Genomic DNA, 27,696 nt, shown 5'->3' with positions numbered 1-27,696 from the left:
AGATTCAGCAACAACTAAAGGAGCTGGAGGAAGAAAAGAAAATTAACCTGCGAAGACAAGGATATTCAGATCAATGAGAAGAAAACTATGCGAGAAAGTATGAAAACAAATTTCTAAATGGGTTGCATTTAAACTGCACCAGCAAAAGTATGTGTTACATAATGTGTGTGTGTGTGTGTTTTTTTTTTTTTTTTAATAATCAGTAAAATCATGTATGAACTGTTTATTACTATAGGCAATATTATAATGCTGTGTAATTGGTATTATAATGTGTATTTTTTATACCTTAAGTACTCTGTATACTGCACACTTTCGTTTGTAACTTTACATTTTGTGTAATATGTAGGCCTAATCAATATCGGCCTAATGCATATGTTTGTAAATTTACATTCCTTTGGAAAGAAAATAAAAAAAGAAAAACAGGAGCGGAAGAGAACAATGCCAACTATGGGAAGTGTGGAGGCTGGGGTTTCTTTCTTTTTTCTGTATTTCTAACTTATTCAGGGGTCAGGGAAATCTGGAACTTTCGTCATGGAAAGTAAGGGAAAAGTCAGAGATCTTTTCTCCAAATTGTGTGGACATCCTGTTTACATTTCCAAATGAAATTATATAAATTAGGACGTCACTTCAAAAAAGTGGAGGGGGGGGCAGCTGCCCCCTCGTTCCTCCCTAATCGCCGCCCATGTCTGGAGTGGTAAGTTGTTCTACCATTAACTTACAAGGCAGGGTACCCAGTAGGGATGCGCACGAGGCGAGTCGAGACAGAATTTTCCTGACAAAATTCGAGTCGAGGCACAGCTCTTCCAATAGAGAATACATTTTTCGAGTCGAGACATCACTTTTACAGCACATTTTCGTTACGAGACAGCATCAAATCTTGTCTCGTGCGCATCCCTAGTACACAGGTGTAACACACCGATTGTGATACACCGAGTAATGGAAACAAAAATTCATACCACAGTAGAACGTAATCGCAGGTGGTCCACATACGTAAGATAAACAGCAACATTAATATCATTACCACACATGAATATCAACATTACATCACTACGAAAATACGCGTACAACATAACAGTAATAGTAACAATTTTGTTTCTGTGTTACTACTGCCTACACACATTTTCGTTTCCAACATCCATCTCATCGTTGTTCTCATTACGCGATATATGCAACCCACCAAGCAGTGCTGTCTCGCTGGCTGTCTATATGAACGGCGTCTGCATCCTTCCTGCGTGTTATCCCATCTTTGGGCATTGAGATAAATCTGCGTCTCTTTCGCATACGGGCAACATGCACCCAAAGCAAAAACAGGTATTTTTTGTTTTCGTTTCTTCTTTCTTCCTGCTCCTTATCACCCTTTTCGCTCATTTCCGCAACACATTGTGACAATGTTGTACACGTGATTTGTCCATTTTCGGATGTTCTGCTCTCTTCTCATGGGTGCCTACTACCTCATTGAAATGCGTCGACTATGGGTAGTATTTCGTACATTTAAACTTTTCTGATATCTCTTCTCGTTCTCGCTATATTCCACATAATCTCATTTTGACCCCATTTTTATGTCCCCATTTGACACTTTCAATGTGCTTGTTGGCCGATATATATATATATATATATATATATATAACAGGTGTCGCTTCTTTTTCGATGTTCTTTATGTCTGTGCAATCTTATCACAATCGGCGTCTTACACTAGTCTAAATTCTGTATTTTTCTAATTTCATTTATGCCATTGTTTATTATCGTGAGTTTCACAAAACTGGACAACAGTGGTTATTATCACTTCATATAGACTCTACATATCCTGTTTATTATGCAACTGACGCGAAGAGAGCCAGTGTGAGTTACCTGTAAGTAAGAATTTGTACTTCTGAAGACGTAATCCGAAACTACTTCCGGAGATGTAACTCCCACCAGGGTTTGCCCAAGTGGGCCCAGCCCGAAAAAACCCACCGGGTTTTTTCGGGTTGGACCCACCTGAAAAAACCCATCTTAAAACCCACCTGGGTTTTTGACTTTTTTGTTAGTGTATTATTGGTATAACTAAGGTGATCACATTGGAAGTTATTTTTATCAGATTTTAAACTTTCTTTGAGCGAATTATATGCTTTCATGTTAAGATAGACAACAATATTCAACATAAGACCTTTATAAAGCTCTAAATGCACAGAATGAATGCATAAATAAATAAATAAAACCCTCGCCTTAGCTTGGGATAATAGTAGAACAAATTAATGTATGGATTATGCTTATAACCTATTTGAAGTAAAGTAAGCGATTGTATATTTTAGAAAATACTTTCCATGAATAGTATGTTTCCTGACTCGGCACCGCCGAGGGACGTTATCCCTCATACGTTGACGGGTTTAAGGTCATAGGTGCCGGTACTAACAGTAAATATGTAAATACATTAGTAAAACTATTAGTATTATTTCTTCCCTTTGATGGTAACAAAAGTATTCAGTAAAATTTGATTTTCCAACAACAACAGGTAAGTTCAGTCATTTGTTGCTAGCCTTCAAATAAGCATTCTGTAGAATCAACACTAGCAATAACGTAAAAATTCTTGTCAAAATTAAGAAGCTTAATGCTCGGAGCTCCGAAGACTACGTAACGCTTACTATTTCAAGTGCTGCATTCAAACTTCAGTATTAATGGAAGTTTCGATGTACAGTAAAGCAAGCTGCATTTTCAGGGAAAAACCGTCGTGAAAGAAGTGTTCGGGAAATTCCCGCAATTGAACCCACAAAGCATCGAAAGTGAATACTTCAACAATAAAACTATTTATTTTACGCTGGAGGATAGTACTTCATTTCATTTTAGACATTTTGAAACATTTACTTTATAAAGTATGAATTATAGGCCTATCTTTGTTAATTGTTTTAAATTAATTTTCGGAAAAGAACGGTCTTGCAACAAGTGCTCGGGTAATTCCCGTAATTGAATGCACAAAGCATCGAAAGTGAACTTCAACAATAAGACCATTTATTTTACGTTGAAAAATATTTAAGACATTTTGATGAATTATGTCTTTGTTTTAAATTAATATAGCTATTTGGTATTCATATTTGACGAACGTCACTGAGGCTCCTAGGATGACTCGATCTACATTTGTTCGTTTGTCTGCCTTTACCACACAGTGTTCAACTTTCGGTCTTTTAAATTTTCAGGATACAAACCAGAGACACTCTAACTTTTCTGTTTAGATTTTGACAGCATACCAACGTAAAATTGAAAAATGGCGCGCTTTTTTTTTAAAAAAAAAAATAGCTGATATCCACTGGCGAAAATCCCGGGGGGATGATGGGGACATATCTCTTACAATCTTGGAACTGTCCCTCTCAATAATCCGATTGGAAATGTGTCTTTTAGGAAGAAATGTGATGATTTGTGTCCAACTGTCACAAAGGACAGTGAGATGAAATTGATACCTCCCAGAATAAGCCTCAAATCTGACTACCTCCCAATGTTGAAGACAACTCTGCTCCCCTACCCATGTTGTCCCGAAGTCCCACACAGGGGACATAAAATATGACGATATTATTATTGCTTTACAACTTTAAAATCAGACTGGCAACATCGAAAACTGTTTACAGGAAATGGTCATATTTGGATCATCCCTTGTGAACAGTTTTCAATGCTGCTGGTCGGATTTTAAAGTTATAAAGCAATAATAATGTCGTCATATTTTATGTCCCCTCTGGAGAACGCCGGGACCGACATGGGTAATCCTGCCCAGCATTGTTTTTCTCCTTTATAAATATTTTGTACATCGCATATTATATATATATATATATATATACCGTATTACCCGTCCCCCCAATGTTGAAGACAAATTTGCGCCGCTGCTGATATCCACGCTATAAAGCGCAATTTTAGGTCTTTCAAGTTGAAATTTTCAAAGTAGAAGCACACGAGAGGCTAAATTAGCATGTATATATTTTGGCGGCATAAAATTTCAAAATGGCGGCCATTTTTCAAAATAGCGGATATCTATGCTACAAGGTGCAATTTTCGGACTTTTTAAGTTGATATTTTGACGGTAGAAGCACAAGACCTTCTAAATTTGCTGTATAGATTTTTTCGGCGATCCAATATAAAATTTCAAAATGGCGGCAAATTATTCAAAACAGCAGTGAATAGAAAGTTGTTGCAAGTTGTGACAATGACACTCATAAAATGTAAATCATATTTTAACATTTTTACCCCAAAGAGATTGAAATATTTCGAAAAAACCCAATTAAACCCGAAAAAACCCAATAAAACCCGAAAATACCCGAAAAAACCCACATGGGCCCAGGTGGGTTGGGTTTTTTCAAAAATACCCGGGTTTTTTCAAACCCTGACTCCCACCCACCATGATTCGGAGCGATTTTTAAATTAGCAATAAATTATGTAACTCTGATTATTAACAAAAACGCTAGTAACTGGCGAAAATATGCAGTATTATAGTTTGATATTACAGCTTTATATGAGTACGAAGAAAGAAATTATGATTCGTGCTACAAATATACGGTAGAGCTCCTCCTTGGCTAAGCGGTTAGCGTACGCGCCTTTGGCGCGGGAGACCCGGGTTCGATTCCCGGCGGGAGCTCATGTGGTTCGGATTCCACGTTAATCAGTAGGTCCACGTCTCATATAGCCTCGCTGCTGAACGGGACGATAAACTCAAAATCAATCAATCAAATATACGGTACTATCACCTTCTAGTGCGAAAATTCTTGTAATAGCATACTGGTATATTATAAGAATTATTATTGTTCCCACCATAGTATGGTACCATATGTATATAACAAGAACCATAATTTTCTTTCTCTTTGCTCATTAGAGCTGTTATATGGAACCATAATACCAAATATTTTCGCCATGCTGCTGTAAGTTGCAAAGTTAAGAATTATATGACTTTTATTACATACCAGTTTCGGACTAGTTTTCGTATCTTTCCTAATTCTTTTAATACCAATGTATCCATGTGAGGTCTATTAGAGAGAAGTCAATAATAATAATAATAATAATAATAATAATAATAATAATAATAATAATAATAATAATAATAATAATATAGGTATAAACATTTCATTGATATGGAGAAACAAGTGTTCGGCTGGTTTTTACGCAAATAAAAACAGCCTCACTCCAGTAACAGTTTTAGCTAAGGCTTTGCTCAATATACAGCACTCAACAAATAGGGACAGAAAACTCCTTTTCTGGCCTAGTCAGACACAAAGAAATTGTTTTCAAACCCGGAATAAATTCTTAGTGACGTCACAAACTATTACCTACTGAGGAGGCGTCTTTTCTCAACGAGGTGAAGAGGGGGAGAAGAGGGCGTCTTCTCTTTTGGGGTGGAAGGTGGCTGACCTCTTGACAAGCTATTCACTGACATTGTAACTTTCAAGGAAAGGTTTCTTTGTTGTGTATTTTTAGGAGATCCTCGCGAAACGATGAAGTCCAAACAGCTGCCACGAAGTAAATCTAAGAGCAGAGACCTGTTTTTTAGTTTCTGTCACAAACGCGGTCAGATAAATGATTCCATCATCTTCGGTATTACATTGAAAAGTAAAGTCTGAGCTACTTTCTCAGTGATGGGGTTGCGCGGAAAGCTTTACTACCTACATGGGCTTTTGAGACACGGACATAATAATAATAATAATAATAATAATAATAATAATAATAATAATAATAATAATAATAATAATAATAATAATAATAATAATAATAATAAAATTTTCAAAGGAAAACATGATATCCAGTTTTGCAGAATAATTTCTGTAACTAATTTTTATTGTTTATTTATAAGGGACATTTTAGATTGTCCCTTCGCAATAGGAAGCTATGAAGGAAATAACTGAATATGAGTAACATTAGGAAGAAAGAAAACATCAATGTTTAACTGTTGTCAGTGTATTTGACAAAACAATGAAAAATGTATGTGACTGACTTCCTGTAGGCTAATTATACGGGACATCGATAAAACGGGCCAGTATTATATACATACTTACTTCATGCCAGACTCAGTGTGCGAGGACATTTTACAAAGGAGATAAAGTGCACATCCGAGAAAATTAACATGAGGAAATTCAAACTTATGGAAGCTATCTAATCCTGCACAGGAAAATTCCCCCTCCTTCCTCCCTGATAATTCTCACACTGGTCGTACTATTAAGAAATACAACCTGACGAGAAACGATCAAAATAGCGTCTGTTTTTAAAATTTTCTGAGAAATCAATCTGCTGTTGCAGTGTGCCAAAAGGTATATTTATTTCTCTTGGATATGTGTATTTTCTCAGGATTTTTTCCAAGTAGATACCACCTTCTTGAGAGGGTCGATATATATCATGTTTTTTTTTTTAGAACTAGATAACTGCCGTAATTTTTAACGGGTTAGAACCAAATTTGGCATAAAATTTAGTTGCATACATCTCGCGTACGGAGGAAAACGAGTATGTTAGAAATTCGCCAAAATGAGATAAATCGATGTTTGATATCTATAACTGGTTCCCTACTTTGGTCCAATTTTTGTAAGTTAATTCTAAACCTGAATTGAATAATCAAGTCTTGAAAATTATAGTATATGTGCTTCACTATATATCAGAGAGGGGAAAAAAGCATGTTCTGAAAAACGTACTGTTTTCTGACATACTGTTTTTCCTGCACACGCTACATATATCTTGGACAACGGGTGGAACTTTTTATAAATCGTAATTTTTACATCTTTTTAACCGACCGGAATCAAACTTGGCACAAAAGTGAGTATGTACAATATCTGAGTTCAATGTGAGAATCAGCATGATCCAACAAACCAAAATGACAGTCGTTTGGCATTTTAAAAGAATTATGTGTCTTCTGTAGCCCTGTGCTAAAAGGAGTATTATAACCAATAAAATGGTGAAATATGTTTCACATAATTTTAAAACAAGAAATATGTATATAGCCGCACACATTCTGTTCTTTATACTTTTTCTTCTTCTTTTAGACATTTGTGTTAAATTGTAATGAAGAGTAATATTGTACTTTGTATATTGTAAAATATTTCCAATATAGGGTCTATAGGAAAACTAATTTTTATATTTCAGGCATGCGTTGTTAGAAAAGCGACGAAGCAACTGTTATTTGTTGGAGTGAGGAAAAAATATTATTCAGTGTGCGCTTCAGCTGAATCTAAGAAAAAACAGCCAAGCAATCACAAATGCTACAAAAATTGGTCTTCATCTTCCTCGTCAATGGAAGCTGACATTATAGTTGAAGCTTTCCAAAGGAGCGAAGAAATGCATGGCGTTCGTTATAAGAAATTCATTGCGGATGGGGACTCAAGTGTTCATGCAAGAATTATTGAAAGAGTTCCGTACGGGCGCTATGTAACCAAAGTGGAGTGCGCCAATCATTGTGTCAGGATTCAATGTCCTTGAAAGTTGTTCGAGGATTTTCTCGAATCATTTGTTCCACAGCGGCAATGTTTTCATCTGACACAGCTGTTGCCGGACGTCCAGCTCTCTCTTCATCTTTAAGCGATGTCCGGCCTCTTCTGAATTCACCAAACCACCGAAAAATTGTAGCACGGGAAGGAGCAAAGTCCCCAAATTCCCCCTGCAAGTGGTCAAGGCTTTGTGTCTCGTTCAAACCACTTTTGAAATCGTAAAGGATCATTGCCCGAAAATGTTCCATTTCGAGCTCCATTCTAGACAGCCGAATACTGCTCACATCAACAAAGAAGTGAAGGCAATACGGCCACGTCGATAAGCGAGGCAAGTTGAAACTTGCTTCGCTTCTTCGCTCTGGATACCATTACCGAACGCAAATGTTGGAATTCAAATACTGTACCACAACAATGCGTATCTCAAAACTTTCGTAGTGACCCTCGTACAGTGTTGGGTAAGTTACTTGTAAAAATGTAACGCGTTACAAGTTACTTTACTTTCTCTTAAAATGTAACGCGTTAGTAGCGCGTTACTTGCCTAAAAAAGTAACTGTTACTTTACTTCGAAAGTAACGCGTTGCTTTTAGGTCCGAAACTTTGAATATGTGAAAAAATCTTATTACTTCAGTTTTCCGTACTACTATTACTACCGCTATTATTATTATTATTATTATTATTATTATTAACAACACTGTGTATAAACATGAAAGATAGACGGTTATATATGAATACTATAAAAGTAGTTGATTGCCAACCTCGGAAGTCGTGAAGTCTAGGAGTCAAGGACATTGTTCACGAGCTTCTGAATTTGGGTTGAGGGTTAGGTTGAGTATTCGGGCTCGAGCCAAACATTGTTAAAAATTATATGGCACTGGCCTAATATCTTCAAAACTGCTCGGCCCAGGTTTAGAATTGTCAACGACTCGAGCATATCGGCTCACAGCTCATTCACTATCGACCCAAACCGAGAAGTGAGCTGAGCCAACAGCTCACCCAATCAAGTCGGCTAGAGCCCTTCACTAAGTTGAGTCGAACCGAGCAGATGGCTCATCCCAACCAAGCCAGCTCAAGCCGATGGTTCACACCAAGCGAGCAGGCTCGAGCCATCGGCTCAGTTAAGCCGAGCCGAGCTAAGCTTGTTATAAAAAATCTCTTGTAGACTCGCTATCGAGATGAGAGGAGATGCGAGCAGTGTCCCCTCTCGTGAGCAACAGTAAAAGTATTCCATATTGCTGCTTAGCTTACATTTCTCATGGCTTTCGCTTTCCAGTGTAATCAGGAAATGGTTTCAAAACGAGTTAAAACGAGCGAGCCATTTATCAAGCTCGACTCGACTCGAAACTCGACGCCAAAAACAGTGAATCGGCTCGGAACTCGACTCGAGAATATTACTATTGACTCGACTCGAAACTCGACTTGGATTCGAGTCGAGTTTTAGCTTGACTCGTGCCCATCCCTATGCGTTAGAAAAAATGGTTGCTTATTATTATTCTGTTAAACTAATTATATGATAAAAACAATGTTGCTATGTAAAATTAAAAATACAGAATATAGAGAAACATTACACAACTGACAAAATGAGAACACATGAACTGGGGGTGGATCAAAATTTGCTAATAACTCTAAAATCGATACATGCTTTTTAAAGCTAGTTGTTCCAAACTCTAATCAACGGGACTTTAGAATATGCAAACTGATCTAAAAGAACTCTAATATTACATACCATCAACATTACATCAACAAAGTAGGCCTGCTCATCAGAACACAGTTTATTCATATTAATTCCTTAATGAATGTCGTTAATTATGGTACCCTAGTTGTTGATAAATATTTCCCGCCGGGGCACTATTTTTAAATTCTGTTCACTATCATCTTCAGCTTTTAAGAAAAAGTATTCTTTCAAATGTTCGAACAATAAAATATTTTCGTTCTCCATCTTTATAAAAACAGCACCAATCAAAGTAAAATAGACTTCCAGTACCATTGCACTCGTAGTTCACTCACTGAATGTATTGATTTGGAACTGTCAAAATCTACGACAAAATCTTCCAAGTGCTTGCAATCAGTACACGTGATTTCCCTGAGGCTGTCCTCATCTTCCAAAAACAGCAAGTGGCACTATATTTTGCTATGTAAATATTGTAGTTACTCACTGCCATCGTTCATGCTCCATTGTTCCATTCTGAGAAATTCACTTACAGGAAAGAAACATTTTTTTTTCGAAAAAAATACATACATTGTAGTTACTCACTGCCATCGTTCATGCTCCATTGTTCCATTCTGAGAAATTCACTTACAGGAAAGAAACATTTGTTTCCGAAAAAAATATACATACTGTATATTGTAGTTACTCATCCGAAATGTAACGCGAAAAAAGTAACGCAAACTAGGTACGTTACTTAAAAATTTGTAACGCATTACCGTTACAGTTACTTTGGAAAAAATGTAACGCGTTACTAGGAAACGTTACTTAAAAAGTAACGCGTTACTTGCGTTACGTTACTTCCCAAGACTGCCCTCGTATATGTATATATATAGAGAGGGAAACTTGAATAAAACGGAAATTTCCCCCGGACCACCCCCTGAAATCATGACTGAATAGGAGAAACCGGGATATTCTCTAACACTGAGGTAATGCCGAACACCCAAGTTTACACCGAAGGAAACTTGTAAGAAAACAGGTGATTTTGCTGCATGCTAGCGGAGAGACCTGAACAAGTGTAGCATACATTTGATGACAGTCAATTGAGTGGATTACCAGGAAGAAGATGTTTTGTTGTGTTTGTCGATTCACTTATGAAATTGATTCAATAATCTGCGCAACGTAACTTGGCTCTTCTCTTATCTACATTATTACAGATAAGACTATATATTTCCCTATATTTGAGCATTAGTTTTTTGTAATCTTACTAGCCAGTATGCAGTCAACAATTAGTTTCAATTTTAACAATAAAATGACGCTTCATGGGGAAACGACAGACAGAATGTTCACCATTACCTGGAGTGTTCGGGATTGCCCAATGGTGTGAAATAAATTATCAAAAATTTTTAAATAGTTTTTCCTTATTGAAATGTAAGTAATACGTTAATGAAATTGGTTTGGGAAATACATCATGTCTTGGTATTGAGCGTTATTAGCTTTGTTAATTAGAATAGTTTACTATATTTATTATTTTTAGAATTATTTCTTCATTATTTCATAGTAATCCTATTTTACATATCTGATCTTTCATCATAGGCTGCATTTTTTTCTCTGTGTGTGATTCACAGAGTGTTTTACACATTTATTTAGCCTAGTAGCATTCATTAGCAGTTAGCTAATTTTGTTCAGCCAATTAACCGCATTTCAACACTGGACTAATAAAGAATACTGTCTTTGAGAGAAAACATAAATGCGTATATATGTGATTTCTACAGTTCAAAATAATGTTTTCATTTTAATGAATATTTTCCTTAATGTACCGTTATTTCTGAATTTATTTCATAAGATTGCATTTCTTTAGCCTATTATTTATTGATTTCATGTGTAATAATTTCAAAGATAATGAGGTCTGGACACATTTCTCATTAATTTGAGTTATGTTTGTAATTATAATTCCTATTAAAGTTTTAAAATACTAAATTACAGTATAATTTTAATGTATTTTAATGCATTTCCCTTCATTCGCAAAGGAAAGTTTAAAGTAAACAGTATGTTCGGGATTACCCCGACCACTGGGGCAATCCCGAACATATCAACATTTTTAAAACATCTCACTGATTTATTGAAAAATGTTATTTTTGACTTTCCTCTGCATTTTAGTAGAAAGGAAAAGCTCCAAGCTTTCTATACACAAGAAATGTTAATGTTTTATCTCTAAAAACAAAGGAGTTATTTATAATCAAAGCTTAAGTGTTCGTGAATACCCCGGTCTCCCCTACATACATACATACTTTACTTTTATTATTCCCCTGTAACTCCCGTAGAGATGACTGGGGTGTCTTACCCCCACAGCGTTTGGATATATATATATATATATATATATATATATATATATATATATATAGACAAAGAGAGAGAGAATATGCTTTGTGAATCTTGACGAGTTTCTGGCTACGCCTCTGGACCCTTCAGGCATTTCGGTCCTTCGCTATTCTTGTCATCTTGACGTAAGTATTGCACTAGGGATGCGCACGAGACGAGACGAGACGAGACAGGATTTTCCTGACAAAATTCGAGTCGAGACACGGCTCTTCCAGTAGAGAAATATACATTTTTCGAGTCGAGACATCACTTTTACAGCACATTTTCAAGACGAGACAGCCACAAATCTTGTCTCGTGCGCATACCTACAGTGTATATTGCACATATAGGTAGATATTCTGTGTAATGTGATTTACATTGGAAGATGAAAATATTGGTTTTAGTTCCATATGCAATAATTCTATGTGCATCGAAAGTTTTTTTTTTTTGACTCGTTTTTCTTATAAGGGGACGCGGTGGCTCAGTGGTAGAGGGTTCACCTCCGATGCTTGGGGTCCCTGGTTCGATCCCAGCTCGCGCCGTGTGAACTTTGTGGTGGACAAACACCGTGCTCGTGGGTTTTCTCGGAGTACTCCCGTTTCCTCCCACTTTCTTCATTCCACCATTTCACTCATTTCTCATTATCACCGTCTCCTTTAGCCTAACCGGCATAATCGTGGGACGTTAAAGTTTCATTTCATTTCATTTCGTATTTCTTATAACTAATACTACCAATAACATCTACTTTGTGGTGTACATCATCGCACAGCAGTGGCGTAGGGAAGGGGGGCCCAGAGGGGCCGGGCCCTCCCAAAGAGGTCCGACAATGTACTTTGATGTTTGTAATTTTTTATGTATTTTTATGTTTATATATTTTTTGTTTGTAATGTTTCTATATGTACCTATAACAGCACTTTTCCCCCACCCAAACACACATCCTGGCTACGCTACTGTCGCAGAGCAACGATGTTTATCAGACACTATGCATTGAAGAAAGACTTCTATAATGGAAAAGAATTCTGAAGTCACCACCATTTTCTGAACAACACACAGCATGCTGGACTCACTCACTCTCCTCCTCGTTAGTGGTAGCACAGGAACAATACAAGACTCATAAGTTCGTAACAATTCGCATGCCATTCATATACTTTTACGCACACAGTCTTCCTATTCTTTACCACATGCTTTGAAACCGGTTCCGGTTCTCCTTCCCAACAACGGGAGAGGGAGTGGGAAAACAAATTACTTTGAAATGTATGTTGTTTCAGAAATCCGCATGTGTTTTTGATCAACACTCGACCGTGTTGGTGGAAAGATTTCAAGATTGCAACGCTTAGCTTTTTACTCCTAAGACATTTTGAAAAAATTTTCAAAACCGCCACAGAGTGCGCGGTCAGTCCGCGATGGCATTGCCCTCTTTAGAGAGCGCCACAAAGTTCGTGTTCCTGGAAAAACTTTAAGTATTGCCCCAATGTTCTCATGAACCAAATATTACAGAAGATTCCGGACAGGCGAATACTTAACATGCTTGACATTCATGGGTATTCCGTTCGAAACCCTAGTTTAAAAATAGGTAATAGCACATCAACAAATATAATAATCTAATCTGAAATTACAAACAGTATACATTGTACAGAAATTGATTAGGATTAGGAATTAGATTCCTGAGCTTTTGGCATCTATGGCACCTATGAATGATGACGTCCCTCGGGAATTGGGGATGAAGAAGAGAAGGAAGTGGCCTGGGACCATTATATAAGGTATCAAATTAGCATTTGCCTGGTGCTAATTAGGAAAACCTTACTCGTGATGGTTGGCCTGAAAAAGTTATTACACTTTCTCGACCAAGTATTCCCTTTAGGAATGTTCAGGAATTGAGCTGGAACTTCTGCGTAGATAATAAAAACAAGTACTTGAGACTTTACATGTATGTTCGAAACTGCTCATTATTTTGGGTACTTAACTGAACCTTTTTTAAATAAAAGAAAGAAAAAAAAAAGAAATGTGAAAAGGCTTCATAAAGAAAGACAAGAAAAAAAAAACAGCCGCACACACGTCCTAGTTAACACAGTCAGTAGACTGTTTGTTTAATTCGCTTTCCTCTTGTTGAGAAATCCAACACATACTTTCCTTGAACTGTCCCACTCTTTATGTAAAATTTCATTTTATAAAATCAATCCATTTACTTTTAATCCTTGATGTGTCCTACGTTCGTTAATAGCCTTTACTTTCCGAAAATCAGGAGACCTACATATCCGAAGTCGTGCCTTGTCTTCCATTAAGTAGTATCCATCGTGAAAAACTTACATTACGCCACAATTGTGTGTCACCGCAGAATATTGTTCCATGCAGCTTTTCTCAAACCTTTTTCAAGTGGTGACTATATCCACAATTAATAATCTACGGAAAAATCGTGGAACAAGATACATAAACTTATTCTCCTTATCTGGAACAAGGAAAAATTGCCACAACAGTGGAAAGAATCAATCGTTGTTTCAATTGACAAGAAAGACAACAAAACTTGATTATAATAATTATCGAGGCATTTTTCTTCTGTCAACATTCTCTAAAATTCTCTCAAATATTATATTATACAGAATGATCCCATACGCAGATGAAATTATTGGAGATTATCAGTGCGGATTTAGGTAAAGTCGATCAGATATTTACCATTCGACAAATACTCGAAAGGAAACGGGAATGCAATACCCCGGTACATCAATTATTTATTGATTTTAGAAAGGCTTACGACTCGGTTAGGAGAAACATTGCACAACATTCGTACAGAATTTGGAATACCGAACAAACTAGTTAGATTAATTAAGATGTTTAAACAAATCCCAAAATAATGTCCGAGTAGTAAAAATTCCAGTCCGCGAGCCTTCACGTTGAGAATGGTCTGTACGCTGTCGCCATCATTATTTAATTTTGTTCAGAGAACACTATTACTATTTAGAATACACTAAAATGAAAATCAAAGACAGCAACTAGAGCATAGAGCTGAATGGTATTACCCAGGTTATTGCGTATGCTGATGGTGTAAAAATAATAGGGGATGATAGAAGAATAATCTAAATAAATTGAAGTTTCCGGGATCATAATACTGCAAATTATGGATGCGTCAAAATATCAAATAATACTTTCGACAAAGTAGACAGCTTCAAATATCTCAGATCAATGTTAACAGGCCAAAATCATATCCACGAAGAAATTAAATGATGACTTATATATATATATATATATATATATATATATATATATATATATATATATATATATATATATATATATATATATATATATATATATATATATAATGCAATGTCTTATGCTTACGCTCGGAGGTCAAGGAAATTGTCTATTTTAAAAAGAAATATGTACTGCCATTCGGGGCTACTTTGAATCTGGGAGTTATTTTCAACACACATAAAATCTTGGTCAATTTATACACAAACACATCTTACTGTTTAATATACATAATGTTCGACCAAGTAAAACAACTTCTATCAGAAAAGGACATCAAATTAGGCATAGCTCATGTAGAATCATATATAAATCGAAATTTGTTCCATGAAGCCCCAGGTTCAAAGTAGCCCGGATGATTTTATACACTTTGAGCAAATACCATACCAACATATTAACTAATTAACTCAAAGGCCTATGGAAGCCGGAAGTTCAATACCATGTTCACAAAAACTCTCCATTGACTTCTCTCCTTAGCCAACTGGATTCAGTTTCTACTTGATATTTCTATTTCTGCGAGATTCATCTTGATATTGTCCTTCCACCTGCGTCTAGGTCTTCCTAATGGTCGTGTTCCAATTGTATTTCCAATTAAAATTTCGAAAATGTTCATACTCTCTTTAATTCTGGTTACATAACCTACCTACCTGAGCCTCCTAGACTTGATGACCATGACAATGTTTGGTAAACCGTACAAATTATGCAGTTCCTCGTTAAGAAGTTTCCGCCATTCCCCATTCCCGTTCTCTTTGGGTCCGAACATTCGTCTCAGAATTTTATTTTAAAATATTTTCAAACTACGTTCTTCGCTCAGAGTACGCGGCCACGTTTCGCAAACATACAGCACAACAGACATGATTATCGTTTTATATATTTTAAGCATCAAACTCTTCGACAGAAGATTTTCAGCTGAATAATAACACGAATTTCCTCCATTTAGACGACATTTAATTTCTTCGTGAATATGGTTTTGGTCTGTTAACATTGATCTTAGATATTTGAAAGTACCTACTTTGTCCAGTTATTTGATATTTTAATGCACCCGTAATTCGTAGTTTACAATCCCGACGAACTTCCATGTATTTAATTTCTCTGTATTTACTTCTAAACTTATGTCGCTGTAAGCGTTTAGTAAGACCTCTGCATTTCTTTCTATTGTTCTCCTATCATCCCCTATTATATTTACATCATCAGTATACGCAATAACTTGGGTAATACCATTCAGCTAGAGCTCTAGGCCCTGGTTGCTGTCTGATTTTCCTTATAGCGAACTCTAAAACAAAGTTGAATAACAACGCACAGACCATTCTTGACGTAAAAGCTTGTGGACAGGCATTCTGCTACTCGGACTTTACTGTGGGATTCATTTAAAAACATCTTAAGTAATCTAACTACGTTTTTCGCTACTCTAAATTCTGCACGAATGTTGTACAAAGTTTCCCTCCTAGCAGAGCCGTAGGCCTTTCTAAAATCAATAAATAATTATCTACCGGAATATTGTATTTCCATTTCTTTTCGAGTATTTGTCGACTGGTAAATATCTGGTCGATAGTTGATCAATTTCGTCTAAATCCCCACTAATAATCTCCAAGAATTTCATCTGCGTATGGGTTCAATTTTTCAAAGAGAATGTTTGAGAGAACTTTACAGGATGTTAACAAGAGAGATGTCTCGATAATTATTATTACAATCAGTTTTTTTGCCTTTCTTGTGAACCGAAACAATGATTGATTCTTTCCACTGCTGTGGCAATTTCTCCTTGTTCTAGATAAGGAGAGTAAGTCTGTGTATCTTCTTTCACATTCCTTCCAGCTAAAATTAACTCAGTCGAAATTTCGTCTACACCCGGAGATTTTTCTCTTTAATTTCTTTAGTGACTTCTACCCCTGTTCGGTTAGGCTCTGGAATATACTGTTCTGCAGTGTGTATATCACTGTCTCCACGAGCACTAGTTTTTGGCTGCGTGTTAAGAAATCTTTCCATCTATTTAAGATACTATCTGTATGATTGAGAATTGTACCATCGGAGTATAACATATAAGCGAGAGGCTGATAGCCTACCTTAAATTCGTCGATGCTCTTATATGTGTCCCGATTTTTTTCTTCTTCTTCTTCCTTATCATCTTCAAGTTCATTAATTTTAACTTTCAAAAATTCGCGTTTCTTCGTTCTAGAAGTTTTGGAAGTTCCTCGCCTGATGTCAATGAAATTTTGTGTAGTTATATGTTTCGGATTTTTTTTTAAGCCATCGCTGTTCTGCCAGTTCTCTTTTTTCTGCTAGTTTAGTGCAATGCTGATCGAACTATGTATTTCCGCTTGGCCCAACTTTTCTTTTGCTGAAATTTTAATGCTACCTTTAATTTCAACACAAGTATCCTGAACACTAGTGCGCTCCAAACCTAAAACAGGAAATCTATACGATAATTCAATCTCGTATTCCCCTCTCAACTGGCTCTCCTCTAATTTCTTTAAATTAGACATTTCCTATTCAGATATTGAATATTTCCTTTATTCAACAACAAGCTCTCGTTTATTATCGCTGCTACCAGGACATATTGTAAGGCATGTTTTGTTGAAGTATTTTTATTTTTTTTTAAAATTTTTACTGTTGTTTTAACTTGTAGGTTAATTTATTAATTCTGGAACAAAATCGACACAAACTAATCGTGTATTTTACGTCACTGAAAAAAAAAAAAAAAAAACTTAAACGGCATTTATTGCCAAGTTGCTTGTCTGTTTGGTTTTCGATAAAAAGTGTAATAACAGCTACGAAAATTTAAAAATAATCAATCTTTTAGGACCGCTTTATAAAAGGGTATAATAGGATAGGGTAGGATCGTGTTAGCTTAGGGTTAGGGAAATTTGGACTCATTTTACTTCAATCAATAGAGTGTGCGTTCTCGTCTCTGATTAAGGATACCAACTGAAGTGTGCCTGTACACCTGCAGTCATGTTCAGAATATAAATGCCTGTTACTTTCTCACAATCCAACCATGCGGTAACCTTGCGCGAAATAGCTCTCCCCGTTTGCGTAATAGTTCCATGATTATATCCGCTTATAAAAAAATAATAAAAAATAAACACAAGTCACGCTCTTCTTATGTATTGTCAAGCACACAAACGAGCAAATTATCTATTTCTAAAATACGATGTGAAACATTATTCTTGAAGGAATGAGAGTGTGAATCTAAAGAATTAAAGTGCAAAGCATATTGAAATGAATTTTGAGTGATAGTGCAAGTATTGTGTGTGTGTATTCTTCTACTATCATCGTTTATGCGTATACCCCCGTCGCTGACGCGCCTGCTCCCTACGGACCCTCCCCCTCACTTCCGCTCGTGGACCGCTGCTGCACTCCTACCCTAACTCGGTTAGATAGCATCCGTCCTTTTTAACGCCACCTAGCAATTTAGTGAACTCTCCTGAAGTCAATTTGCAAGTAGTAATGGAGCACCTCATTTAGTGCATGCTCTACTAAAAGATAAACAAAACTCTAACCTACCTGAAAACGTACTCGAGTAATGCCGAAACTATAGTATCGTAGGAAGTCATAGCCTCTATACAACCAAATCCTCGTTTATGCACATACCATCCATCGTTTACGCGTCTGCTCCCTATAGACGTACTCCTACGAGTTACCCTGCTACCCTCCTGCCCTGACCCAGTTATGTAACATATGTAATTTTACTGGCCATCTAGCAAAGTGTCATTAATGTTTAGCGCACTTGATAGTAATTTTTGCACAATAGTCTTTATCGTATTCGTCTGGACGCATAATTATACCCATAAGGGGTCATATCAGTTGGCACACGTATTATCAAACTGTACGCAATTCTTTGGGCAAGCTCCAATGACGCAAAGGTGTAGTTTAAATGTCTTAGGAAACTATTTAGAGCACGAGAACGTTTCAATTTAACGGTACACTGTATATCTGTACGGAAGTTTCATATTCAAGGGCTGCAAAAACTTTTTTCTTTCTTCTCAAAATTGCGGCATCATAATCTTGCTGTAACCCCGAGATTTACATAGCTATCAGTATTTGACGGCAATGTTATTAACTAATTATTCTAAATTTTAACAATACTTCAAATGCAACTATTATAATATTAAATTGTAATCAGAATATGTTGTACAGCTAAATACTGAATTCAAGAAACCCTTCATGTTTTGGATAATAGAAATCTCGTGACACAAATTTACACTTGAAGTTGTTATTGCAAGTGCACTCTGAAAAGTTACAATAATTTGATTTTAATAGTCTTGGATTCAGTAGCAAAATGTATATACATTAATCCACTCTTTGTGGTTTGTTTATTTAACAAATGTAAATTAAACTACATTTCTCATACTCACAAAATTCAACCAAAATTTCTTGCAGACAGCAGAACTCACACCACACTCACCTTTAATAACTGCTGCCATCTTGCAGGTGTTTTGTGATCAGTGGATAGTGGTGCCCTCGTGCGGAGAAATAGAGAGACTCGTACGATCAACATTGATGAGAATTATGGGTAGCCTCTGTCAGAAACGGACAGCAACTACCAAACACTGAGCAGAGCAGAGCCTAGTGAGTTTTGAAAGTGAAAGGTTGTGTATGTTTATCGATGTAGTGCAGTGCAAAGTTTTTGTTGCATTGGGCTGTTTGCAAGCCAACGTTTAAGATGCCGGGGTTTATAGGTGTTAGTGAGTTTGTGGACGAAACGCGAGAGGATTACAATTCGCCTACGACATCGACATTTGTGTCACGGATGCCACAATGTAGACAGACAATATCAGCATTGGAAGAGGTAAGGACGGACGGACGAGTTCTTTGGCAAAAGCAAGTGTTTGTGTTTACGATGTAGTACCGCTTGCTTCCGTAATATTATTTATAATGTATATTGTTTAACCAAAGCTTTTAAAAATATCAAATAGTTTTAAAATTCTCTAAAGATGTATAAAAAATTGTGCAGAAAGAATTTTAAAAGAAAATATCGGAATGTTTTATGGTGTATGACAGCCAACGAACTTTTGATGTAAAAAGTTTTTTTCAATTCCAAATATTATTTTCCTATTTTTTTTAGGGGAAAACTAATTAATTTTAAATATGTTTTTATAGATCATTAAATTATGGCAAAAGTATATTGATTCTATAGTTTTCTTCGTTCTCACCACAATATACGATTTAACAATTTGAATGCATTTTGGATTTTATTTTTGAAGATCATTTAATATTCCGTATTCAGTTTATATAAAAACCACACAATTAGAACAGTGTACATTGGCCAATAATATTCTTTTTATAAAGCAAGGGTGGAGTATCTTGTATTGAGGCTCGAACATCGAGTCAACACATGTCGAAAATAGAAGTGCAGGAGCGTTCCTAATAGGGCAGTGATTTAGAATCACGATTTATAAAGAAAATTTAAAAAAAAATGTATTGTGAATTTTATGTTTACATGAAGGATACACGTTATTTAATTGCTTATTTTAAATGATACATTACGTTGTTTCACTCATTTCATTAACTGGAATTTCTGAATATAAGTCAGAATCGAAACCTAATCTAGGATTTTAAAAAAAAAATGTGACTATGGCCTTCGTGTTCTGGATGTAGCTACATTTACGACGTTAGGTTCTATGTTTTGGTATATCGGCTCTTAGCTGCTACTAATACTGTTTTAATTTCCTTCCGCCTGTTAAGTAATTATCCAGATAAATGAGCGAAGTGCATTAACATCACATCAACTGATGCTATCAATGGTCCAGTCCAATTTCTTCTGTGATGAGGAATAATGTCGCGTTGTGCTATGAAACGGGGTGTTGTCGCATCCCTTACCGGCCATTTTTTTTTTAAAGCATCTAAATTGACTTTGGGTGCACAACTTTTAACATCATGCTTGCAGGTCTATGCGGGGTAAAAGTGAGGGGAACGCGGGGTACATCGTCCCCATCTCCATAAAATAGCTATGACGTCCCTCCACTTCCTAAAAGAAAAATACAATGAGAAAAGATAGGCACGGGGGGCGGTGTGACGTCATGCGTTCCCCTACTTTTTCAGACCCACCTTTACTTTTGGGTTCATCTAGAATGTTGAATTAATATCAATTTCGAGAAAAACAAACAAATATTTTTGAACGTAATGTTTGCTATCCTTTTATGGTCTGATGCACAATACTTCTCTAATCTCAAATTGCAATGAGCCAGTTCTCGATTTCGTGTTTAGCTATAATAAAAATAGCCAACTGGGATAATACATCCAAAGTCATTATTTCTGCATTTCTCTGCCTTAGAACTAATGACCTCGATCAGCAGAATCGCTTGCTGAAGATTCAAGTGCTTTCTTCCGAGCCGCACTCGGGAGTATACGTACGCACTGAATGTCCGCCAATTACTCGCCTGCATATTTGCTTGTGGTATTTGTCGAAAAATGGCAAAGTCGTTACCGTTCATACTCGTGGTTTTTATCGATTTCACTGCCGTCAATACAATATCTTTACGAGTTGTATTTTTTTTAAATTTACTCTTAGTATTCGTGCAATTTATGGAGTTCTCATGAACAGGAACCTGTAATAAATTTTAAAGATTTCTTTTAATGACGCCTAACTTCCCACCATTTTATGAAATAAATTGCAGTCGTTGTCATACGAATTTCGTTTAATCAAGAGTATTGTAATTTAATTAAAAACGTATCTGACCAAATCTCTACTTAAGTGCTGGAGAAAAACTATCCACATCTCGTATATTGAGGTTAACCAATGATTAATATCTGAATGCTGATCTCTTTCACAACTTTAGAGGCTAAGCTGCAGCTCTTCCGCCAAAACTAAACGCTATTGGTTTCAGAATGTTCATATGCCATCTAAAATGCTGTTCTCCGCATGGGGAGAATATTTATCCCTTCCCCCTTTTATGTACACTCATGTGCAAAATTATTGTCCCATGTCTATAAATATGTTGTTGTAAAAATATAATTTGATAACGAATTCTCCCGGGGTTTCTTACAATGTTAGTATGTGTATAATTGGCAAAGACATGTATGAGATGCATTTCGTGTCAAAAGAACATTAAATAAGAACAATAAAACGAAGATAAGACTTTCTTGTCCATTTAGCAACGTTTTGTTTTACTTATTCTAATTTTCGTATTTATAATTCTTTTCCTATGAAATTTACGACAAATATATTTTTCCCGATTATACGCATAGTATTAAAGGTGCCATGCCAGAACATTATCAAATTCTTACAAGAAGATAGTTGTAGGTATGCGACAATAATTTTGGACATGTGTACATCAACTAAGATTATATGGAATGGAAGAATCTTGACAAGGACTATTTTCAATTTTATGACAACTGAAAATTTTGAAACCATTACGAATGAAGTACTTGGACAAACTATAAATGTATGTTATCACATAACAGTTATTAGGATCAGCCAAGTGAGATGTTCGCAGTGTTAGTACATTCCTTACCCCTCAACGGAAGCCAATTTTTTAATTTTATTGTTTGCTATAGATGGCTAGAGCAATTATCTCGATTGATATCGTTAACATCCCAACCATTAATTCCAACTTGTGGGATTTTTTTTTTTTAATATTAACATCTCAAAAGGGGATGAGAAGGATTTGTGTCGAAAATGGTAGCACAGTGGTGTCCAATTATGATTAGCCTGCGGGCCATAACTGTCTTTACTAGTAAAGTGGTGGGCCGCAGCTAATAATAATAATAATAATAATAATGATTATTATTATTATACTACAAAAGAAAAATATAGAAAATGTATTTGAAATATTACATACGTATTCGATGTGACAAATGAAGGTCACTAGCAGCGTTTACAAGGGCTGGGACATCTACATCCATTCCTGTTGTTGCGAGCCGCAGATGATGTAAAAGAGAAGAATCTCCAAGGCACCTTGTGAAGCGATTATTCAGTTTCCTTGGTGAAAAATACACTTCCACACAAATAAGTACTACCAAACATTAACACTCTTTTTCGACTAAACTCTCAAAGCTTAAGAAAATGTGCTGCCGTGAATGCCCGCGCCTTTTTGTTGTACAAAGCGCTAAATTAATGCTTTATTTCGAAAGAAGAGTGGAAATATTAAAAGAATGAATAAATATAAATGAAAATACGTAGTATGAGTAATAACAATCGTAAGTCCTGAAAACTTTGTGGGCCGCAGAAAATGCAGCACTGTGGTAGCATATGTGGAATTTTTCATAATTTTACAACGGCAACTAAATTCTCTCTGAGCAAGAAGTAACATGACGAGTCTTCATTGAGGTGGAAATCAATGTCAGTTGTCGAATTTTGTTACCGATAAAGCAGATGCTAATACGAAAGTGATTTTCTGCAGTGACTGTGTATTCTCAAAACACTAGCACCAAAGAATGTAAATTTTATCCTGGTATTTCAAAAAACGAGACAAGAAAATAGTTAACTGAAGAAAGTAAATTATCAAACGAGGAGCAACCAACTTCAGAAACATTCCAAATGAAACGACTGCAGATTCTCCACTGTAGATTAAAGCTTTTCTATCGTGTTCAGTAGAAGATGGTGGCACGGAGACATGATGGTAATATTAAATTCTGACAAGAGAATGTACTTGTTTTCGTCATTTTTTAATATATATTGTTAGTGTGATAATATATATTGTCATATATATTTTATAATCAGTGTCATTTTTCACATTTAATAATATATATAAAGGTCTCGCTCGTGGCTAAGCGGTTAGCATACGCGTCTTTGGCGTAGGAGACCCGGGTTCGATTCGCAGCGGGAGCTCATATGGTTCGAATCCCACGTTAAGCTATATATAGCCTCGCTGCTGGAAGGGACACTGAACTGATAATCGAAATAGGATAAGATTTTCTTTTTGTAATTAGTATAACGGGGAACTTCAAGTACAAAATGGGAATTTCTGTCTCTCGAGATGGGATTTTATAAAATTTCAGGTTGGCATCACTGATCCTAACGCGTAACTTACATTTTCTCGTTAGTGCATACGATAACTCTTGAGCGAAGGTGATTTCTTAAAATTCTGCTTTGTTGCAATAGATACAAAAAAAATGAGATTTTTGAGTTTTACGTCCCACGATTATGCCGGTTAGGCTAAAGGAGACGGTGATGATGAGTAATGAATGAAATGGTGGAATGAAGAAAGTGGGAGGAAACGGGAGAACCCCGAGAAAGCCCACGCACACGGTGTTTGTCCACCACAAAGTTCACTTGGCGGGAGCAGGGTTTGAACCCGAGACCCCTAGTACCAAAGGTGAACGCCGTTGAAGAAAAAAGAAAAAAAAAGAGTCGAAAGATGAAATAAAGCAATCAATCGATGGATCGCAGTAGTTGACCAAAATGAAACCTCATGCGTAGTGTTAGAGAAAATCTAGATACACTAGTATGTTCGTAAACCTGAAAATTCATGTTACACGGGAATTATGCTACTAGTACCTTTAGTATGAATTGCTGTGTCGCGCCTACATTGTTTAATATCTATCTAGAAGAGATAGTGACAAAGAGCCTATGTAATGAAGACGGCATTTCAGTAGGAGGTAGAATGATTAGATGTATACAGTTTGTAGATGATATGGCGCTTGTTGCAGAGGCTGAAAAGAATAGGGTGTTAGAAAACTTAAGAAAGGATTGTAAAGAATGTGGGATAAAAATGACTGTTAAAAAGACAAAATCCATGGGGATTGGAACGAAGTGGTTTATGTAAAATATAGAAGAAGGAGGGGAGAAATCCAACTCTCAGAAGCATACAGTCCAATATTCAATATATAGACTTGACCAACTTCTTTCTTAGACCAATATTAATCGTACTAGTTAAGAGGGATTTTTTTAAATGTCTCTTTGTCTGTGGCAATACTTGGCCTGATCTTGCTGCAGCAATCGTATTTAGTCAAAATACTTTCCAGTTATTTGAAATTCTCGACCTCTTCAAGTTCTCTTTGTTCTACTCTGACCCATAAGGGCACCTTTCCACAGGATATTCTTATGACTTTCGATTTCTCGACATTGATTTCCATTCCATATTGTTTCCCAGTGTCGACTATTTTGCCCACTATCTCCTGTAATTCTTCCTTGGTTCTAGTTATAATAACAGTGTCATCGGCGTACCTAATCTTGTTAAAGATCTACCCTCAAATCTTGAAATTTCCAATTCACGTTAATGCTTTCTTCAAACACTACTTACTATGCTTTAACTATGCCCAATGAATTGATTTAAATATTTGGTTGTGCATAATTTAGTTACCAGGAGCCGACATACATATATTACTTCCGACGGTTGCCTAACACTTCAAAATCTACCAACTTGCAAAGTTTGATCTAGGCCGGCTAAGTTTCGTTGATGTTTAGTGTTTCGAAAATGTGATTCATGTTTTTTTTTTTTTTTTTTTCTCCAAATGAAGTCCAAAATAGCAGTAACGACTCGGTTTGTGTCGTGTACATGTTCTCATATAATTGACGTTCCTGCGTCAATATAGTGTATAATTAGAGACAACTTTTTTCGCAACAGTTTTGGTTATTGTAGAATTAATTATAGTTTTTGCATTTATGTCGCATTTTTTAATGTAGCACAAGTTTTTCTTTAAAACAATATTTTGGTAGTAAGGTGTATATCTAATACAAAAATAAGGATATACCTTGATGAGGTACGCATTCTAGCTAATGTATTCACTGAAATATAGAAATTAATGCAAAAATTTAAACACTTCATCTAACCTCATCCTTAGTTAAAGGATAACATGCAGCAAGATGTAACCAATTCTTTTAAGTTTGTTCTCCCGTCAGTAACAACCATATTATACTTGGAAAAGAAACTCTCGGCTTCAACACTCGAGACTGGCAGCCATATTGAACGCAATGAGCTAACAGCAAAGGACCTGTGTTTAACTTTTAAACTGTTTAACAATGATACAATGTCAACTTCCTTATCCTCACTGTTGAGAACTTCAATAACCAGCCTTTCTTTTAAATTCACGGTAAGCAACCAACAGATCATAAATATTTTCACCCAAAACATGATTTGAAATAACAGTTCAGTTTTGTTGATGTCTACATCTTTATAAAGTGAAACAGTTTCTGTATCAAATAACTCTCAGGGTTTGTTTCGTAAATGCAACTTTTTTTTTTTTAAAAAAGTTAGATAATATTAGAAATGCGCTTTTTCGTTATTATTAGCGATAATTAACAAGAATTCCACTTTTTCGTTTTTGCTTTCGCATTTATCGCATATAGTTCCGAACTTCGCAAAAAATCGCGTTCCTGCATCAATATATTGTATAATTAAAGGCGAAACTTTTTTTCCGCAACAGTTTTGATTTTTGTAGCATTAATTGTCATAGTTTTCGCATTTATGTCGCATTTTTTAATGTGGTACAAGTTTTTCTTTAAAAAAATTTTTTTAGTAGTAAGGTGTATATCTAATTATTACAAACGTGATTTCTGGCTTTGATACGGAAAGTTCGAGATTTCCTGAAATACATACGCATATTTTTAACGTTTCGCACTATCATATTAACGAAAAAAGTTTCTTCTGTGTGTATAATGAAACGAATTGTCATTTTTCTCTGTCAATTTAGCGAATTTGTTGGCATTCCGCATCATCCAGCTCCCAGCGGAATTTTTTTTTTTTTTTTTTGATTACGCTTGGCAGTTATCTTTTAATTAGTGTGTGTTTCTTATTTTCTTTTCAAATATCATTTTTTTTAATAAATAAATAAATTACTCAGTACTAAATTTAGATGGAAGAATTACGTGTTAGTATGGAGTTTCAGTGGGAATTGTTTTTGCTGTTATCTGTTGAAGTGACATATACAGTACTTGTTTCATGCATTCAATACCAATTAAGTGTGCATTTCGAATCAATAGTCTCTCAATTATTTATGAATATATTCGTTGTAATCTATCTATAGAATACGTCTACGTGGTGGGGGCGAAGAGGCCGATTATGCCTGTCAGAGATGCTTTGGTTTGTAATCAATTGCCTTTGTTTAAAGGTATTTTTCATTTTGAATGAATTTGTATCACAAAATTTGCTGATAGATTGAATTCGGTTACTGTCAAACATTGTTTCTTCCGAGTGGGAGGATATACACCAATTAAAGGAGTACTCCTTTCTGATAAGACTAGGTGGAAGAGAGATCGTACTCATCAACTGAAGGAAGAACTTTCAAAAATCATCGTTGTAAGTGGAATTCTTTTGCCCGATTTTTAACATTTCGATTTAACGTCCCACGATTATGCGGTTTAGGCTAAGGGAAATAAATGATTAAGGTAAGTGAATGATGATGGAAGCATTGGTGGAATGATACGGTGGGAGGTAATGGGGGTAGCCCGAGAAGACCCACGGACACGATATTGTCCACTACAAACTTACTTGACCGGGGATCGAACGAGGGACCCCATGTACAAGAAATAAGTGCTCTGCCGTTGAGGTACCCTTTTTCCAGATTTCAATTCATTTCTGCAAACGGTTACTAGAAATTTGTTGATTCACTCTAAAGTATTTGCAAAAAGAAATTTAAAAGCGGAAATTGCATTTAACGTTGATGAATACCTTGCTCAATTTTTGTTCTTATCCCATTGATATTCCACTGCTTGATGAATGATATGGTAAAAAGTAAAGTAATCGGAAATAAAACGCTTCTTAAGTACAAGTAAACTCTCGACTCCAAACACAAACAACTGTTAGATGTCCGCCATTATAATCTCGACCCACAGTGATACAATGTATACTTCTCGGGCTCCAGAGATCCGGTCATTTCTTACCTTTATTTCCATACATTTTCTTTTTCCATACATTACTGGCAGTGTTTATTCTAGGGATGGGCGAAACCGTTTTTTTTAAATAAAAAGACCGGAAACCAGTTTCTAGAAAAAACGAAATCCTAAAAACCGGCATTTCGGTTTTCTCCAAAAACCGGTTCGGTGAAAACTTTTGGAAAACACAAAACTATTTCTGTGGGAACGGAATCGGTTTTTGAAGAACAATGAAACACTATTCTGGTCAGAAATAGAAGGAAACCGGAACCGGTTTTGAA

General features: G+C 35.9%; 2 protein-coding genes across 5 annotated transcripts in view; one reads left to right on the top strand and one right to left on the bottom strand.

Annotated features, from left to right (window-relative positions):
* The window catches only part of Muted (biogenesis of lysosome-related organelles complex 1 subunit 5), a 41,737-nt gene extending 22,598 nt beyond the window's left edge, over positions 1-19,139 (bottom strand). The window contains exon 1 of the mRNA XM_081755334.1: positions 19,067-19,139. Coding sequence (XP_081611460.1) covers positions 19,067-19,085 — 19 coding nt within the window. The 5' untranslated portion in view covers positions 19,086-19,139. The remainder of the gene's footprint in view (positions 1-19,066) is intronic.
* Positions 19,140-19,184: 45 nt separating this feature from the next.
* The window catches only part of Asap (ArfGAP domain of ASAP), a 491,638-nt gene continuing 483,126 nt past the window's right edge, over positions 19,185-27,696 (top strand). For all 4 annotated transcript variants that reach the window (XM_081755329.1, XM_081755332.1, XM_081755328.1 and 1 more), the window contains exon 1: positions 19,185-19,450. In XM_081755329.1, coding sequence (XP_081611455.1) covers positions 19,325-19,450 — 126 coding nt within the window. In that variant the 5' untranslated portion in view covers positions 19,185-19,324. The remainder of the gene's footprint in view (positions 19,451-27,696) is intronic.

Source organism: Thermobia domestica, chromosome 4 (genome assembly GCF_964235325.1).
Source record: "Thermobia domestica chromosome 4, izTheDome1.hap1.1, whole genome shotgun sequence".
NCBI lineage: Eukaryota > Metazoa > Arthropoda > Insecta > Zygentoma > Lepismatidae > Thermobia > Thermobia domestica.
Note: the sequence above shows the minus strand (reverse complement) of the source record. Positions and strands in the feature narration are given on the sequence as shown.